General features: G+C 35.2%; 2 protein-coding genes across 3 annotated transcripts in view; one reads left to right on the top strand and one right to left on the bottom strand.

Annotated features, from left to right (window-relative positions):
* Positions 1-18,135, bottom strand: part of LOC136033307 (uncharacterized) — a 107,782-nt gene that overhangs the window by 23,901 nt on the left and 65,746 nt on the right. Inside the window, exon 1 of one of the 2 annotated variants that reach the window (XM_065714081.1) lies at positions 1,452-1,604. The exons of the other annotated variant lie outside the window; for it this stretch is intronic. Coding sequence (XP_065570153.1) covers positions 1,452-1,554 — 103 coding nt within the window. The 5' untranslated portion in view covers positions 1,555-1,604. Of the gene's footprint in view, positions 1-1,451; positions 1,605-18,135 lie in introns of those variants that run through there. 2 annotated transcript variants of the gene reach the window in all.
* LOC136033306 (A disintegrin and metalloproteinase with thrombospondin motifs adt-2-like) overlaps positions 12,249-18,135 on the top strand; it is a 54,214-nt gene continuing 48,327 nt past the window's right edge. Inside the window, exons 1-2 of the mRNA XM_065714080.1 lie at positions 12,249-12,346; positions 16,446-16,612. Of these exons, the coding sequence (XP_065570152.1) occupies positions 12,278-12,346; positions 16,446-16,612 (236 nt within the window). The 5' untranslated portion in view covers positions 12,249-12,277. The remainder of the gene's footprint in view (positions 12,347-16,445; positions 16,613-18,135) is intronic.

Genomic DNA, 18,135 nt, shown 5'->3' on the forward strand with positions numbered 1-18,135 from the left:
GTTTTGAACATTTTCCCGAAAAATCATATTCGCGCGTCTTATTTTCAATATTATATGGCTAAGCCCCTTCCACATCCCATTGTTCCGGAATATCAATATTTCAAACTGGAGTATCAAGTATTTCATTTTTTTGAGAGGGTGGCTTAGCCTCCAATTTTGTTTTATGAGCCGGTATGCCTCCCCGCATAGTCAACGAAGTAGCATGTTCTTCCGTAAATGTGCGCTGAAGTTTTCTGTTTTCTTAAAATTTTGCCGAACAATCAATTTTGCGCGTTTTATTTTCAATATTATATGGACTATTTTATTATACTTTTCGTATTGAAATATCTCAGAGTCCGCAAGTTCCTTTCTTATTTCAGTCCACCTATTCATGAATTCCGCCATTTCTTCGCCTGTATTTGGGTTCTTCTCTTTTAAGTACATTCTCATATTTGGATAGGTATTTTCTTAATATTGTTCCATGTCTGTTTTTTGTATCATTTCCGACATCTTGTCTTTTATCTCCTCTGGGTCTTCTAACATTCTTTAATTTTCTAGCTCCAGTCATTTTAAACATAATCTTTCAATTTGTACCCGTATCCCTTGTAAGTTACGTTCTCGCTTTCTTTCACTTCTAAACCTTCTTTGAAAGTGTTCGGGGGAGAGTTGAAACTTTTTAAAATGGCATGTTTTAATCTTTCAAAATCTCACGAGTAGCGCATCGGTAATGCCTTAAAAGCATTTGTTCACGGTTTACCCTGATCCAGGGTATGGTAATGTGATCGAAGGATCAAACAGGCCAAACTGTAGACCAAGGGTGCACCCGACCTGGGTACCACTAATATCTCTATCTATCATGTTAAAGGGTAAACGGGCTCCCTTGTCGATATACCACTGATTGTATTTCTCGTGAACTCTTTTCGTGCCCGGCCTGGGTTCCTGGAAAAATAATCTCACACAGCCGTAGAAAATAGCTTACTTGTATTCTTCCAAAGTTACTTGACAAAACACACATATATGTCAACTCTGAAAATAAAAACAATCCCTAAACGGAGTCTCAATCTGGACTCAAAAAACAAAACACCACTTCTGTATAAAAGCACTTTCTTTTCGTGCGGACCTTAGTTTGGCTCTGGTGAATCTGCTAAATTAAAGTTCAAATCCCTGGCTTTTTTTAAAGAATAATATCTTTCATTGGCCAGAACAGGAAGGCCAAAATAGAATTTAGCTTGCAAGCTTACTTGTTGCAAAACAACTATAGGTAAGCAACGCTACTATAACTTATCATTTAAAATTATACTATGGGCAAAGCTATGCGATTGTAACTACGGAAACGAAAACAGGTCATTTATGTATCTGAAAAAGACAAATAACAGGGGCGGAGCCCCAACAGTGGTAAGTCAAAATGCCTGTGCATATTATCAAAGTACAATTGTTAGGTTTCTTATCAACGAGGCATTATTATATCTTACCAGTAAGGAGCGACGTGAAAGGTGCTTCATCGACTCTTGCAGCTGATTCTGTTTTCCCAATAAAATAAAATAGTAGCATGAGTTTTACCAACAGAAGGAACATTTTGTACTAAAAGTATCTCTTGAATTTCGACAGATATACCCGAGGTTCATTAACATCAGCAACTAAGGATAAATTTCAGCTTCGTTGAAGCTTTTGTTAAGAGAACTGTAGGTTAATTTGCAACTTGTTTATGGTTCAATTTTTAATCTGAACTGTGTTTTATGGTATTTAGAAGATGAATGTCCAGTTTGAATCAGGCTTTACAATGGGTGTGAAACATGAATTATTTATCTCAGGAAGTGATTCAAATAGCTTGAACATAAAGAGGTAGACACTTCTCGAAACGTTAGTTGAAAAATTAAGATCCATATGACTCTACTGAACCACATGTATAAACTTGACATATAGCTCTTTGGATTGTTTGAAATTTATACTTAATTCAGTTTTATTCTTAAGCTTTTTATTTATTGTAATTAGTTGACAAAACTATGCTTAAATGACAAATGAGATGTCATTGTCAAATGACAATGACAATGAGACAAATGATCATTTGTCTCAAGTCTTCAATGGACCAAAGTGCTAAGGGATAAAAATTGTTCACCCCAGTGAATGGTAAAATCTGGTCACTAGTTTGACGTTAGCTAAACGTCATGGTGAATAAACTTTTGAGTCAGTTAATCAAAAAGAGAGTACAAATTGAGCATCATGCGATGAATCAATGACAGACTAATCACTTCCTGCTAAACTTGACAAACTACCACTCACCTATTAACCTGACCTGAACTCACTTCCTGCTTTGTGATTTTACTAAGGTCCGGCAAAATGTATCTCACTGAATGTTATCTGTTTTGCGTGTCTGTTGCTTCGACAGTGTGAGGTATTTTGAAAAAGCAAACAAATTTAAAAACTTTTTATATTCTTGGATAATTACCAAGAGCTTTTAAGAAAGGAGATTGCTAATTTTTCTCGAGTTATTTTAAATAAAATGATTCTCACGTTATGCATGCCCCCTATCAGGAAAAAAATTTCACGTCTCCTCAAGGTTAGACAATAGGCGTCAGACAATCACATCTCTGATGTGATAGAGTTCACTTCTTAACTAGATTAAGTAAAAAAAAAACTATTTTTTTAACTGAAACTAAGAAGCGACATTAAAACTTAAAACGAACAGAAATTAGTCCGTATTTGAAAGGAGCTGTTCCCTTCTCAACGCCTCACTCTTTACGCCAAAGTTTGACTCTTTCTCTCAATTCTACTTTATTAAACGGTAAAAAATTTTAGCGTAAAGAGCGGGGCGTTGAAAAGGGAACAGCCCCTTTCATACACGGAGTAAATTCTGTTCGTTTTAAGTTTTAATGTCGCTCCTTACTTTCAGTTAAAAAACTAGTTTTTTATTTAATTTCTAAAATGATTTTTATTTAATTTCTGAAATCTGTTAATTTCTGTTTGATTTTGCCTCTCCGCACATAAAATATTAAAACTAGTTTTGCATATTAATTCTTTTTTTTTGGCTAAATGGCTTTCTGTTAGTTTTATCAGACGATATTGAGAAAAAAGAGGTGAGAGAGGAGTCCTAGTTGCCCTCCGATTTGTTGGTTACTTGAAAAGGCAACTAGAACTTTTAATTTTTAACGAACGTTTTTATTAGTAAAAAATATACATAGCTTAAGAATTAACTTTTGGAACGAACTTTTATATTCTTATATCTTTATTATGTATATGAGGGGGTTTCTCCCCTCGTTAATACCTCACTCTTTACACTAAAGCTTAAATTTTGTCCCAACTCTTTAAGAACGACCCCTAAATCAGAAAGGCCGTAAAATAAATAGTTGAAATTACTAAAAATACTTTAGCGTAAAGAGCGAGGTATTTAGGATGAGATGAATCCCTCATATGCGTAATAATCTCTGTTCGTTTTAAGTTTTAATGCTTCTCCTTACTTTCAGTTGAAAAAACTGCTTCATATTTATTTTTTCATTGTTTTTTTATAATAATGCTAGAAAATCCTGCGCCCCCTTCATTGAATTTCTCTTCCCCCATGACATATTCCTCCATGGAAAGATCCTCCCACATAGCGCCTCCCCTCAACCCCCCCCCCAAACCAAAATAATCCCCCTGAAAAACGTGTGTATACTTCCCAATCACCATTACTGCATTACTCTATGTTAACACTGGTCAAAGTTTGTAAAATGCAGCCCCTCCCCCGTGGACTTTGGGGGAGTAAGTCATCCCAAAGACATAGTTATTATGGTTTTCGACTATGCTGAACAAAATGGCTATCTCTGGTGCCCTTTAATTTTTTTTGGTCACTTAAAAAGGGCATTATAACTTTTCATTTTCGTTAAAATGAGCCCTCTTGCGACATTCTAGGACCACTCGATCGATACGATGACCTCTGGGGAAAAAACCAACAAAAAAATAAATACGCACCCGTAATCGGTCTTCTGGCAAAAAAATATGAAGTTCCACATTTTTCTAGATAGGAGCTTGAAACTTTTACAGTAGGGTTCTCTGATACGCTGAATGTGATGGTGTGATTTTATGACTTTTAGGGGGTGTTTACCCCTATTTTCCAAAGTAAGGCACATTTTCTCAGCCTCCGAACTTTTGATGGGTGAGACTAAACATGATGAAACTTATATATTTAGAATCAGCATAAAAATCCGATTCTTTTGATTTATCTTTTAGTATCAAAATTTCGTTTTTAAGAGTATCGTTTGCTATTGAGCCGGGTCGCTCCTTACTACAGTTCGTTACCACGAACTGTTTGATTCGTGAGTGTGAAAAGAATACACAATATTAAAAAAGATCAAGCTTCAAACTATCTTGTCAATCTAATTATGCCCGATTCAATAGAACAGGAGCCAAAATTCGGGCATAACAGGACCCAAATAGAACTGGAGCCAAAATTTGATTATATCCGAACCCAAATGATAGTGGAGTTAAAATTCGGACATAATTGGACCCAAATGGAACCGAAGCCGAAATTCGGGTATAATAGAATCCACATAGAACTAAAGCCAAAATTTCGGTATAACAGGATCAAAATGGAACTGAAACCAAATTCCAAGCATCTTGAGGACTACAAATACTTACATAGAACTATATGTAACTACTAATTTAACTACTATTTTGCTATTATATATAACACAATAATATAGCTACTATAACTGCTATAACTACTATAATATATCCTTGCTGTATATAACGTAAATAACTACTATATAACATTTTATATAACATAGGATTAAATGAATAATCCCTGTAGCTCATTTTGGTTGAAGCGTGGACTGTAAATTTAAGTTTCACAAAGACCTCATATCACGTCCCTTGAACTATTGCAGTTAAAAAGTTACGTGCGTTGAAAATCAAGTATTCATTCCTATTTGTATTACATAAAAAAAACTAGTTTTTTTAACTGAAAATAAGGAGCGACATTAAAACTTAAAACGAACAGAAATTACTCCGTATATGAAATAGATTGTTCCCTCCGCAATCCCTCGCTCTTTACGCTAAAGCTTTTAATTGTTTTAAAAAGTAGAATTGTGGCAAAGAGTCAAACTTTAGCGTAAAGAGCGAGGGATTGCGGAGGGAACAATCTATTTCATATACGGAGTAATTTCTGTTCGTTTTAAGTTTTAATGTCGCTCCTTATTTTCAGTTAAAAAAAACTAGTTTTTTTTATGTAATTTCTGAACGTTTTTGAATTAATGCATGTTTGATTTTGACTCTCCACACGTAAACTATTCAAATGAAATTTGCATATTAATTCCTTTTTTGGCTAAATGGCTTTCTCTTAGTTTTGATCATACGATTTTGAGAAATATGGGATGGGGAAGGAGGCCTAGTTGCCATGCAATTTTTCCGTTACATAAAAAGGCAACTATTAATTTTAATTTTAACGATTTTTCTTATTAGCAAAAAATATACGTAACTTTAGAATTAACTTACGTAACAAACTTTTATATTCTTTAATTATTATTATGTATATGAGGGGGTTTATAACCTCGTTAATACCTCGTTCTTTACACTAAATCGTAAGTTTTGTCCCAGTTCTTTAAGAATGACCCCTGAATCAGAAAGGCCGCAGAATAAATAGTTGAAATTACTAAAAATACTTTAGCATAAAGAGCGAGGTAATTATCTCCTCCTAAATACCTCGCTCTTTATGCTAAAGTATTTTTAGAACCCCTCATATGCGTAATAATCTCTGTTCGTTTTAAGTTTCAATGCTGCTTCTTCCTTTCATTTGAAAAAACGTTTTCATGTTTATTTTTTATTGTTTTCTTATAGTAATGCTAGAGAATCCTGCGCCCTTTTCATTGAATTTTTCTTCCCCCATGACAGATTCCTCCAAGGAAAGATCCTCCAACATAGCCCCCTCTCCTCAGCCCCACCCCCAAACAAAATAAAATCCCCCTGAAAACGTCTGTACACTTCCCAATAACCATTACTATATGTAAACACTGGTCAAAGTTTGTAACCTGCAGCCCCTCCCCCAGGGATTGTTGGGGAGTAAGTCATCCCCAAAGGCATAGTTATTATGGTTTTCAACTATGCTGAACAAAATGGCTATCTCAAAATTTTGATCCGTTGACTTTGGGAAAAAAATGAGCGTGGGAGGGGGCCTAGATGCCCTCCAATTTTTTTGGTCACTTAAAAAGGGCACTAGAACTTTTCATTTCCGTTAGAATGAGCCCTCTTGCGACATTCTAGGACCACTTGGTCGATACGATGACCCCTGGGGAAAAAAAAAAAAAAAAAAAACAAAAAAAAAACAAACAAATAAACACGCACCCGTGATTTGTCTTCTGGCAAAAAATACAAAATTCCACATTTTTGTAGATAGGAGCTTGAAACTTCTACAGTAGGGTTCTCGGATACGCTGAATCTGATGGTGTCATTTTCACTAAGATCCTACGACTTTTAGGGGGTGTTTCCCCCTATTTTCCTAAATAGGGCAAATTTTCTCAGGCTCGTAACTTTTGATGGGTAAGACTAAACTTAATGAAACTTATATATTTAAAATCAGCATTAAAATGCGATTCTTTTGATGTAGCTATTGATATCAAAATTCAATTTTTTAGAGTTTTGGTTTCTATTGAGCCGGGTCGCTCCTTACTACAGTTCGTTACCACGAACTGTTTGACTAGATGTAATCTAGAGTCTATTTCAAATTCCAAAGTAATTTTTTCTTGCCATCACAGCTTAGATACCAATACAGTTATGAAAACCCCTATCTTGCCCATGAGAAGCTTTTGGTACAGAGCTCTGAACTTGGCCCCTCCTTCAAGCCCGCACTCCGACGCGTAGGTCGTACTTCAACACCGTAGGTGGAAACACAATTTTGTTTTGTTGCATACACAGCTTAGATACCAATAATAGTTTCCTGTTACAAATTAGATACCAATACCAGGCTCCTGTCTCCAGCCGCTAGCTTCGCTACCGCGCACTGTCTCCCAAAAATAAATCGAGTTTTCATGACTTTATATTGGTATCTAAGCTTTTGCCATCTAGTTTGGTTCACACGAAATGTTCGAAGTCTTCAATTAGGCTGGAAAGAGCTTATAAGAAACAACTTTAAGGCATCTTGAACTTCCTTTATGGGGAGTAAATTATCCAGCTCCGAACAGATTAGCATGAATAAGCAGCTCGTCCAGCTTCTTCTGCCTCAGTTAGCTTGATACTCCAAAGAACCTTTAGCAGCAGTAGTAGTAGTCACATTATAGTAGTACTATATAACTGCCCACCTATTCCGTTTCAGGTCTCATGCTGGAGGTTTGACAGAAATCTAGTCGAATACATTAATTTTCTGCAATCTCTGGGCCCCCTAATAGATACCTATGGAAAACGTAAACTTGTTTTAAAGACAAATATATAAAAATTTGACTCTTTGGTGGTGTCTTTACTAGCATTGTAAGTGGTAAAATTGGTCACAGTAAAATTGGGTATTTTACGTATTTTATCATAATTTTACGGAATCATAAAATTTGTATTTTATCTATTTTACTTAATTTACCTATTATACATGATTTACATATTTTACCGGTATTATGCATATTTTACTGACATATTGTACGAGGACTTGCAACTTTCACAGCACACAAGCATGAAGAGGCTAGCAGTAAAAGGTTTGTATATGATTTTGTTTTGCGTATAGCTGTTGCCCGGTTTAAAAGGCCGTCTGCCTGAATTCAGTCTCTTGTTATCACAACGATAAAGTGCATAGTACTACTATGCTCGGGGAATTTCAAAAAATGAATCTACTATTCCAGTCGGACTACACTGCCCAGTTAAGGCTGCTGGAAGACCACAAGCTTTTTGTTATCTCTCTACTTGGTAGGGTTCTTCACCAAAAACACGTTAGCCTTGACAATGATCTTGAGGACCAACTCGATTCTGTTTAATTACCTATTGAGAAAGTTGACTTTGGTTTCAAATTCTTAAACAATTTGTCTTGTTCATGTCTGGCAGTTGAGGCAAAAAGTTCAACGTAGATGTTTTAGGTTTCTGAAAGTCCTCTCACGTGAAGTGATGAAACGTATTCCACAAAATATGAGTGTCCTGAAATAGGTCCGTCTATTTTCACCCAAAACTGCCGTATCCCGCTTTAGGAGCTTATGTTTGAATATCTGCCTTGGGCAGTGCTCAATTTTCCCATTTCTGCTCTGTCGGAAATGGAAGAAGAATGGAGGAAACTAGTGGAGGTTAATTGAGAGAGCCTGTACGGAGGAGAAGTGACAGGTAGTTCAGAATCGTTTTGGGTGTTAGTACTCAACTTTGAAGATAGTCCAGACCGAAAGCCATTTCTGGACATAGCGACTGCAGCTTTGTCAATAATGAGCTTGCCGCTAAGCAACGCCTTTGTCTAACAGTTTTTTCAGTAATGAATATGAATAAGCTAAGAAACAGGATGCAAACCGAAATGTTAAATTGTATTTTGATTGTTTGGTGCCGGCTTAATAACCAGAACATACGTCGCAAAAATGCTGATTTTTCCCCAGCGACTATGAGACGCTTTACTTCAAAAATGTATGAATAAAATAGTTCGTGGTAACGAACTGTAGTAAGGAGCGACCCGGCTCAATAGTAAACGAAACTCTTTGATGTCAATTGATACATCAAAAGAAGCGAATTTTCATGCTGATTTTAAATATATAAGTTTCATCAAATTTAGTCGCTATCATCAAAAGCTACGAGCCTGAGAAAATTTGCCTTATTTTGGAAAATAGGGGGAATCACCCTCTAAAAGTCATAGAATCTTGACGAAAATCACACCATCGCATTCAGCGTATCAGAAAACCCTGAAGCAAAAATTTCAAGCTCCTATCTACAAAAATGTGGATAGTTAAAAAAACTATTTTTTTTAAATTTAATATCCGGAAAGCGCTGCGGAAGCACAGGAAAATGAAGAAGCCGCATTAAGTTGCATTGAAGATTAGTTTGAGTTTGTTTACTTTTTACCTAATTCGTTTAAATCTTGTAATGTCTGATAAGCTTAAGCATTCTAAGAGACTTACAGCTTGTCTGAAATCATTATAGCAATCTTGGCTTCGTTTGTAATTTTTTACAAAGTTTCTCCCCAAGAAAATGTCAATCCAAAATTAAGAGGAAAATATGGCAAATCCACAAAAACTTTATATTCTAAAAATTATATCATTCTTTTAAAATAAAAAAGAAAAATGGATATTTTTGCAGTAAATGCGCCCAATTGGGTACATTTCCAAAAAAAAAAAATTCGGCCTTATGGCAGAAATCCTATTTTTTAAAAATGCGCCATTGCGTGCAATTTTGAGAAGAAGCTGGCGCATTTTCTCTCAGACCATCTGGCCACACTGCATAGTAGTACAGATAATTATAATTTTAAGAAGGCGAAATATTATTTGAAATAAAATTAGGTTGGTTCTGTGAGCGATTAAAGACGGAGGGGGCTACAAGCAGGATTGGCTTATGACAATTGAGAAAAAAATAATGGAATCAAATCGCCGGAAAAAAGAAGTAATGTCAGCCAGTAGACAGAAAAGAAGCGAAAATGACAGAAGCAGATATTTTGTTCCTTTGTAGTAACCGTTTAACAAAGCAGAAGAAAGACTGGATCAAACACACCCAGCCAGAATAAATGTAAGACAATTAACCTATTTATAAGGAAAAAAAAATGTCATTTGCATCCTTTAATTTTAAGATATTCTAAATTGGGTTTATGGAAATATCTCCAATATCTTTATTTAAAGCAAGTTTTGTATTTATGGATTTTTCATTTATTTAAATCACCTTCCTGAAAGAATGTGTTTGCTTCATATAAGAAAGTTAGATCATCCGAAAGAACTAAATAATCTGGATTTTCAATGATATGGAGGACCAAGCAAAACCGATATGCTCCTTTTTTGTTTTAAATTTTGCAGCCGAGAAAAATCTTGTGTTCGTACCGCAGTTACCACGGGATCCGACGTTTATCCCCCCCACCGAGGAGAATCCCACCTTCCCTAAGGAATTCCTCCTCCCCAAGTCTTTAAGAAATTCTTATTCTAGTTTAACGACCCTTGTGTTTCAGCAGTTGTTTTGAACGAATCTTTAGATAAATACATAATTAGTTCTAAGGGAGAGACAGGGAAAGTTGGAGGTAGAAATTGATGTATAATGCTCAGGGCCGAATCCAGGACTTGTTTTTTTAAGGGGGCGGGCTTTGGTACAGGCAAAGTCATCTTGATCAGAATTTAAGTCTGAAGGGGAGGAGGTAGATTTACCAGCAGATACAAACCATTTTTTTTTACCTTTTTCTGGTGATTTATTAAATAAATGAAACATAATATAAAAAAGACATTAGAAATGTAGCTGAATTCGGCTATTTAAATATGCAAGACTGTTAGGGTAACATTTCTTAGGTTTAAATATAAGAAAAAAGTTGCTAATATGATTTTACTCCCAAATAATTTGTTTTTTGTTTTTGAAGATGTCCAAAATCAGGCACTATCCAAGTGCTGAGACATTTGCATAGGCACGAGATTACAAAAGGGATAAACCAGACTTGTTAATTAAACTAACAAAACTCTATATGAAGGAGCGCTGCTTTTTTTAAGCCTAGGATATTAGAATCATCAAAATATTTCCTTAAAAGTTGAAAGTGATGCTTAAAAAAATGCTCAACTGGTCGTGTGGCTTCGGGGCAACTCTTAAATACCACTTTTACCCTACATTTCCTAGGAAATATCACATTTTACCCAATTTTACTATTTTTTACCTTTTTTTTACCAATTTTACCTTATTTTACCAATTTTACCTTGTTTTACCAATTTCACTTACCGAGTTTTTATTTTAAGGTAGTTTAACATTACTAGTCTTAACCACCTTTGACTATAAAACCTGAAGATGCCCACACCTGGACATCTTCTACCAGGAATGCCATCGGTACGTTTGTCGGGAATTAAATAAGGAAGATCTTAAGAAAGCTGGATTTAAGCTACCCATTTTTATGATCATCGAGACAGGCGTCTGCAGGGATTTGGCCATGTACAACAATGTCCTGATGATGCTATCGATGCAATATCCACGGATTTATCACTCCTAACGCCGAAGGAGCGAGCTGACAGTCAAAGAGAAATCATCCATCATCAAGTCGACTTCGAAACCACTTTTGGGGCTTCGATAATGCGACAAACGCCAAGGCTCAAACCATCAATTGCTAGTAGATCCTCCTGGAGCCAAAGATGCTGCCAGATTTCGAACACGAAGTAAGGGCATGCAAGTGGAAGCACATACAAGTAATAAGCATATGAACTTAATTTGAGAACAATTATTGTAGTTCCTATTCCAGCAATTATATCTATTGAGTGATACATTTTGGTTTTTACTACGGCTCTGCCTTAATCTGAATTTTCAATGTCATCCTTGTGGAGTTGTTATAATGGCTAGAATAAAGCATACATTTTTTAGAGCGGCTCAAATGCTCGCAGCTCAATGGTAGTTAGCATGATAATCGAAACTTAATTTTTGATTTATTTTTTATTTATTTTATTATTTTTTCATTCTTTTTATTTTTTCTTTTTCTTTCATAGCAAGATAGATGAATAGGGGTCATCTTTCCATTTAGAGACTTGAGCTGTAGGAAGCAGCCTCCTGTTTTTCAGAACAGATGCTGATTTCTTGTGATGCTTTTTAGGAAATTTATTGTAGTGAAATTTGTGTAGTGAATTCAGGGGGGGGGGTTTACACAAGCATTTTTTTTAGACGAGGTTATCAATATAATGCTATAAATGTTATAGAATTTTCAAATTTCTTCAATAATTGTAAAATACTTAAAATAGTTAAAAACAGTAAATACTAAAAAAAATGCTAAGAAATAATAAAAATAAATAGAAATGCAATATATTTCAACAAATTCTTGTTTTAGCGGTCAATTTTAGAGAAACGAAGTACCATTAGAGCATTAAGTCATGTGCCCCGGTGTAACCTAAGAAACATGTATTATTTATTTTCCACATTCTTACCCTTTTAGTTGAAGCCTTTTTTTAATGTTGACCTTTTCTAGCCTAATCTCCCATGTTTTAATATAAAATAAAGCAACGTTATCATTTTCTGCCTCTTTGCATGACTCTGTTAATTATGCCTAAAAATTGGAAGCTATAGGAAGTATTTAATTATTAAGTAATCTGCTGGTAACAAAAAAAGTAGAAAAAAAATATGCAAATCTGCAGGTACTTGCGTAGTTTATTTTTTATGTTTCTAGGCCGGTATAAATTTTCTCTTTGTCTTCTATCTTCTAACAGTTCTTCCTTATCATCCAAAGATGATGATTCGAAATTATATTGTTTTGTGTGTTTTCGGTTTAGCCTATTCCGCTTATGTGAAGAAAAGGGCAAGTTCATTGCATTTTTTTATATTTATTTTTATGGACAGCTCTTATGAATATTAAGTGTTTGCTTTGAATATTTCAGGTAGCGAGGGAGGGGAATTTTATTTTAAGGGGAGGCCTAATAAGGAGAAACTGAATTTGATAATATCAGCAAGGGCAAATTTTTTACTACTTGGTGACAAGAAAAAGTATCTGGGAAGGGTAAAATCGACATAGGTCCTTACTCTTACCCAGTGTTTGGACACGATGAGGACGACATAATTGATTTTTTCTAGGGTGGGGGGGCTGTAAGGAATTGATTGATTGATTAGGGAGGAAATTTTTTTGGAATGGTGATAAAAGTTTTATGGGAGTTAAGAAGATAGAGACACTAGTGGGCACCTGTCTGTTACATTTCAACCATGCAACTATGCAGTTATGCAGTCGTATGCAACTATGCAATTTTTGGAAGGAGTGATCCCCATATTAAAAAGGAAACTTGGGTGAAGAATCAACAAGAAAATCGGAAAAAGACATGGCACTAAATAGCTTAACAAGGGCCAGGGGAGTAGCCTCTGCATTCAATGGGGGGGCAATAGGGTTCCATATCCAGACAGTCAAGAGGCATGGGCTATATAATAGTTATTTCATCTAAATCAGGGGGCAGCTCCCCCTCGAAAAGACGCCCCTGACAAAACTATTTGCCTTTCGAAGGTGCAGTTGTATTGGAATCAACTGACAGCTAATATTTGAATCTTTACAAACAAAGAGTGTTGTCAAATTTCGAGCGTAGGCCAGCTTTTTTCTCGAAAATGTTAGTAAAACTGAAGTTGCAGCCAGAATAATTGTTCTAGGATAATTATTCCAGAATAATTTTTACTTCTTGGTGGCAAGAGAAAGTATCTGGGAAGGGTAAAAGTCAAAAAAGGTCCTTACTCTTACCCAATGTTTGGACACGGTGGGGACGACTTAGTTCATTTTATTAGGGGGGGGGGTGTAAGGAATTGATTGATTGATTAGGGAGGAAATTTTTCCGGGATAGTGATAGAAGTTTTATTAGGATTAAGAAGATAGGGAAGCTCGTGGGCACCTGTCTGTTACATTTCAACTATGCAACTATGCAGTTATGCAGTCGTATGCAACTATGCAATTTTTGGAAGGAGTGATCCCCACATTAAAAAAAAGAAACATGGGTGAAGAATCAACAAGGAAAATCGGAAAAAGATATGGCACTAAACAGCTTAACAAGGGCCAGAGGAGTAGCCCCTGCACTCCATGGGGGGGGGGCAAGAGGGGTCCATATCCAGATAACCAAGAGCCATGGGCTATATAATAGTTATTTCATCTAAATCAGGGGGAGCTCCCCCTCGAAAAGGCGCCCTTGGCAAAACTATTTTCCTTTCGAAGGTACAGTTGTATTTGAATCAACTGACAGCTAATATTTGAATCTTTACAAACGAAAAGCATTGTCAAATTTCGAGCGTAGGCCAGCTTTTTTCGCGAAAATGTTGCAGCCAGAATAATTGTTCAAAGTATATTTGCTTAATATTTACAGACGTACGTTTAAATTCTGAGAAAATTAAAAAAAAAATAGTAAAATTTTGACTTTTTGTGGGGGTTCAAAAGGCCTTTCGGCTTAGCGCATAAATTCAGAAGAACTGCAATCCATTTATAATCATTTTGTATTTATGGGTGCGAATTTTTATATTGTTGTATTTTTGTATTGACCATGGCCCATAAAGGCTATTAATGCTAATAAATGTCATACCATATACCTAAAGGCCGATTTCAGAAACATAAGATGTTTTTGAGCTAATAGAGTAAGCTAGAAAAGGTTAGCGAACTCCTATATGCTCGATTGTTGCAGCTAAAACTGCAATGGATAAACCCTAAAAAAGGGTAAAAAGGAAAACTCCCTTCTTGTCCTTCATTCTGCCCTCCCCGAATGCCGCTACAGATGAATGAACGACTACTAAAACGAAGAGAAAGTAAATTGAATAGTACATTCAAACTTGAAACAAAAAGATTTGCTACAAACAGGGGTAGCGCTACTGCTTTCTAATCTTTCTAGACGCCAGAGCGTCATTCATGCTTCACTGAGAACCAGTTACATTTTAAATGTTTTCTATTATTACTATAATAATAAAATCACATTTCAATGAAATAATATGGTAATATTATGCTACTTCACTCTTTCCATTGTAGTAGTTTCATTAGTTCTTTCCAATCATTATTGAGAACTTTTTTGTCGATGCTTACGCAAATAAAAGCTGTTTAATGGGGTTGATTGGAAATGGTTTTAATGAGTTAAGCTTTTTAATTGCTTCGACACATTAAAACTATTTAAAGGGTTTCATACGGGGAAAGAAGGAGTGTCATACTATGCTCACTTGTAAACATTGACTAAGCTTTTGTGGGGTAAAAGTGCATAAACAAAACATACTGCTCGAAATACTAATCGCTTTCAGTAAATTGCAAATGACCCTCTGGCCATTAGAAAAATTAGGGGGCAATAAAACTACCCATGTTTGTGGTATTTTGTTTTTCTTTATATTTGACTTCATCATTCAGTTAATTTTTTATTTGTGTTAGGAATAAAAAAAGATAAAGATCTTCCTGAGGCATTGCTGGCGCATAGGGCGTCAAGTTGACGTCTCAGATGTCGGGTATTTTTTCTGGGACAAGTAGCAAGCTTGTCGCCCATTTATTCATTTTCGGATTCATTTATTCATCTATAGCAGTATATTTTATCTTTATGTTTTGAAGCAGGGATGGATCTAAAGCAAAATATTGGGGAGGGTGTGGGAGGCCAATGTGACAAGGGTGGCAATAACCGATATATTTGGGAGGAATATGACAAAGGTACCAAAATTGACCAAATTGACAAATTTATTTAAAAAACTATTGAAAAATAGAAAAAAAATGTTGGTGTCCAGGGTCTCCCCCCCCCCCCGGCCCTCATGGATCCGTCCCCAGTTTAAAGTGATGAAAAAAAAAATCTAATTTCTGTTCGTTTTTGCTTCCATTTATTCATTGACAGTAGTATCTATTCGTTTTGAGAATATATACTACATCTGCTCGTAGATTATTATGTGGCTCTGAACTTTTTTTTGAAAGGGTTTCCTTTTTTTGAAAATGTTTTTGTATTAATTATGCAAACACCGTGATTTAGTTTGTTTAAAAAGTGCTAAACATGAAAATTTTGCTATTTTTGTGGTAGTTAAGCTTATTTCCATTTCTTTTTCTTTTCCTTTTTATATGAGTTTGAGAAAAAATTAAAGTAACCATAATTCGAGAAGCCATTATTTACCCTGGATTACTCACTTTAATTTCTATTCGTCTTAGGAGTCATTTACTTATCAATAGCAGTATATGTTACATGACATTTTAAGTGATTAAAAATATATATTCTCGGTTCGTGTTTGCCTCTGTCAATACATTGATTGTAGTTTCTGTTTGTTTTGAGAATGTATGTTGCTTCTAGTCGTCTTAGGTTAAGACGTGGCTCGTTACTTTTCTTTGAAAGGGTTTCCCTTATGAATTTTTTTTTTTGAACTGTTTGTGGAAAAAGTGATTTGATTTGTTAAAAGTTCTAGAGATGAAAATTGTGCTATTTTTATGGTATCTAAATCCATTTCCATTTCCTTTTCTTTCCCATGCTGCGTGAGTTTGAGAAAACATTAAATAACGATGATTCAAGAAGCCATTATTTACCCTGAAAGTATTTAATAAATAAACATTTATAAGAAAGGTAAAGGGTAAAGGATACGGCTTTAGACTTTACAGTCCCTACTGGCGGTGCTGATTTCCGTTTCTTGGCCCTTTAGCCAGGAAGTGCAATGGGGGGCTGGGGGCCAACCATCCTGTGCTTTCGCACACCCTTCCTGTTTACCTTACCCAGATTTCTCCAGGTACCCATTTAGAGCTGGGTCGACTCTGGCTAAGCTTAGAGAGTCACGCCACTGACCCCCATCCCAAACTGAACAATTGGTCACACTGGGACTCGAACCCCCGTCCTTTCAGACAAAGGATCCCAAATCCAGCGCACCAATCGACTCGGCTAGGAGAATAAACATTTATAGCATTATAATAATTCAATAATAATACTTCTGAATCTTTTTAGGCACATGATTTTATGACAGAGGCTGAGCTTCACCACTACTTTGGAGTTGCAGATCCTTCACATGTCACTTCATATGAATTAGTTCACGTCCGAAAAGCAAAAGGTTCATCCAGTGTTAAACGCAATGGAGAACCAACTCACAACTATGAAATAATATCCAAAGAAAGGTAAACAAATTCTTTTTTCCAACATATATAAAAAATTATTTAAAATAAAATTGTATTTAGAGGTCCTGTGAGGAGGAACATATCCTTCACTTGTCAGTCCATAGGATTTGATTTCCATAAAAATAAGCAAAAAACACATCGAATCTTAAATGCAACAAAGACTTTAAAACTAAGAGATAACATTAAATGAAGTTAAGTAAATTGCTTTCTAAAATTATAAATAAGTTTGTTTCTGTTTAAATCATGATCGCAGATAGTAATTGCAGGAATGGTAGCAACTTAGTAAAAAGTGAAAAACGATCCATAGTAACCTAACATTGAAAAAGTACTTTCAGGGAAACTGTCCGGTGAAAAATTATTTTTTCGCTGAACAGTAATTCGGAAATACAATTTGGGAATTCAACCCAATAAAAGTTTGTAGATATGAAAACATGTTTTTAGAATTCAAACAAGTCTGAAACACCTCAATCATGACCTCAAATCCAAATAAGTAGTAAGCAGTTGACATTATCGACGTCAAAAACCCTAAGAACCCTAAGTAATGGTTCATTCTCAAGCTAATTTTCGCAACTGTGATTTTTCTTATAAATATGTCTTGATAAAGCCTAAAAATGCCATATATCATCAAAATGCTAGTTTTTGTTGCCGTATCCAGAGTGGAGAAGATCAGCTATAGTTTTCCCCCTATGCACGCTTCACACATAATATAACAGCAAGGCAGTATTAATAACGCTTACATTCAATAGAGAAAAAAAGTTACGTGTTGTTTACCGTCATTTCTTTCATAAAAGTATAATTAGTTAAACCAATGTTTAGAATTCCTGCTTTTACATAATTTTTGAAAAATTAAGTGAGGTTAAGAAAAAGTTTCTTAACTATTCAAAGAAATAGTTTCTCTGATGGAATAAGAAGCACGTATTTGAAACTTATAGCGAGCAAAATTATTACTTCGCAACAATGATCTACCTCAAAAATAGACTTCGAATAAGACTTGCAGTCTAAACCACATATATTCATAAAACCAGTGCAAATAAATCGACTCATGATATTTCTTTAGGTTTGTACGATTCTGCAAAACTTATATTTTACTTACATGAAAACATAAAACATTTATAAAAAACTCGGAATAAAAAACATTCTTGTTCTTTTTATGTGAGTTTGTGTTTTCAGTAAAGTGTTAGTTTTAGATAATCCTAGGAATAGATGGAAACATCATTGATCGGTTTATTTGCGTAAGTTTCATAGATTATGTTACGTGGACAGTAAATGTCCAGTAAGTTTTCTTCCCTCCTTAATTCCATCAGAAAAAGTTTGTTGATGAATCAGATCCTTTAGATGACATTTCAGTTCATACGAATTAGTTAACATGCGAAGAGTGAGACACTTATTGAATTTTACAGGCAACAGGGAGCTGCCTCAAAAATACGAAATAATATTCAAAAGGAGTTGAATAGATTCCCTTTTTAAGGCAATAAATAAAGCAAGTTAGCTTGTGTTGTAATAGCAGTAAAAATCATAATTGA

This window comes from Artemia franciscana, chromosome 11 (assembly GCF_032884065.1).
Source record: "Artemia franciscana chromosome 11, ASM3288406v1, whole genome shotgun sequence".
Lineage (NCBI taxonomy): Eukaryota > Metazoa > Arthropoda > Branchiopoda > Anostraca > Artemiidae > Artemia > Artemia franciscana.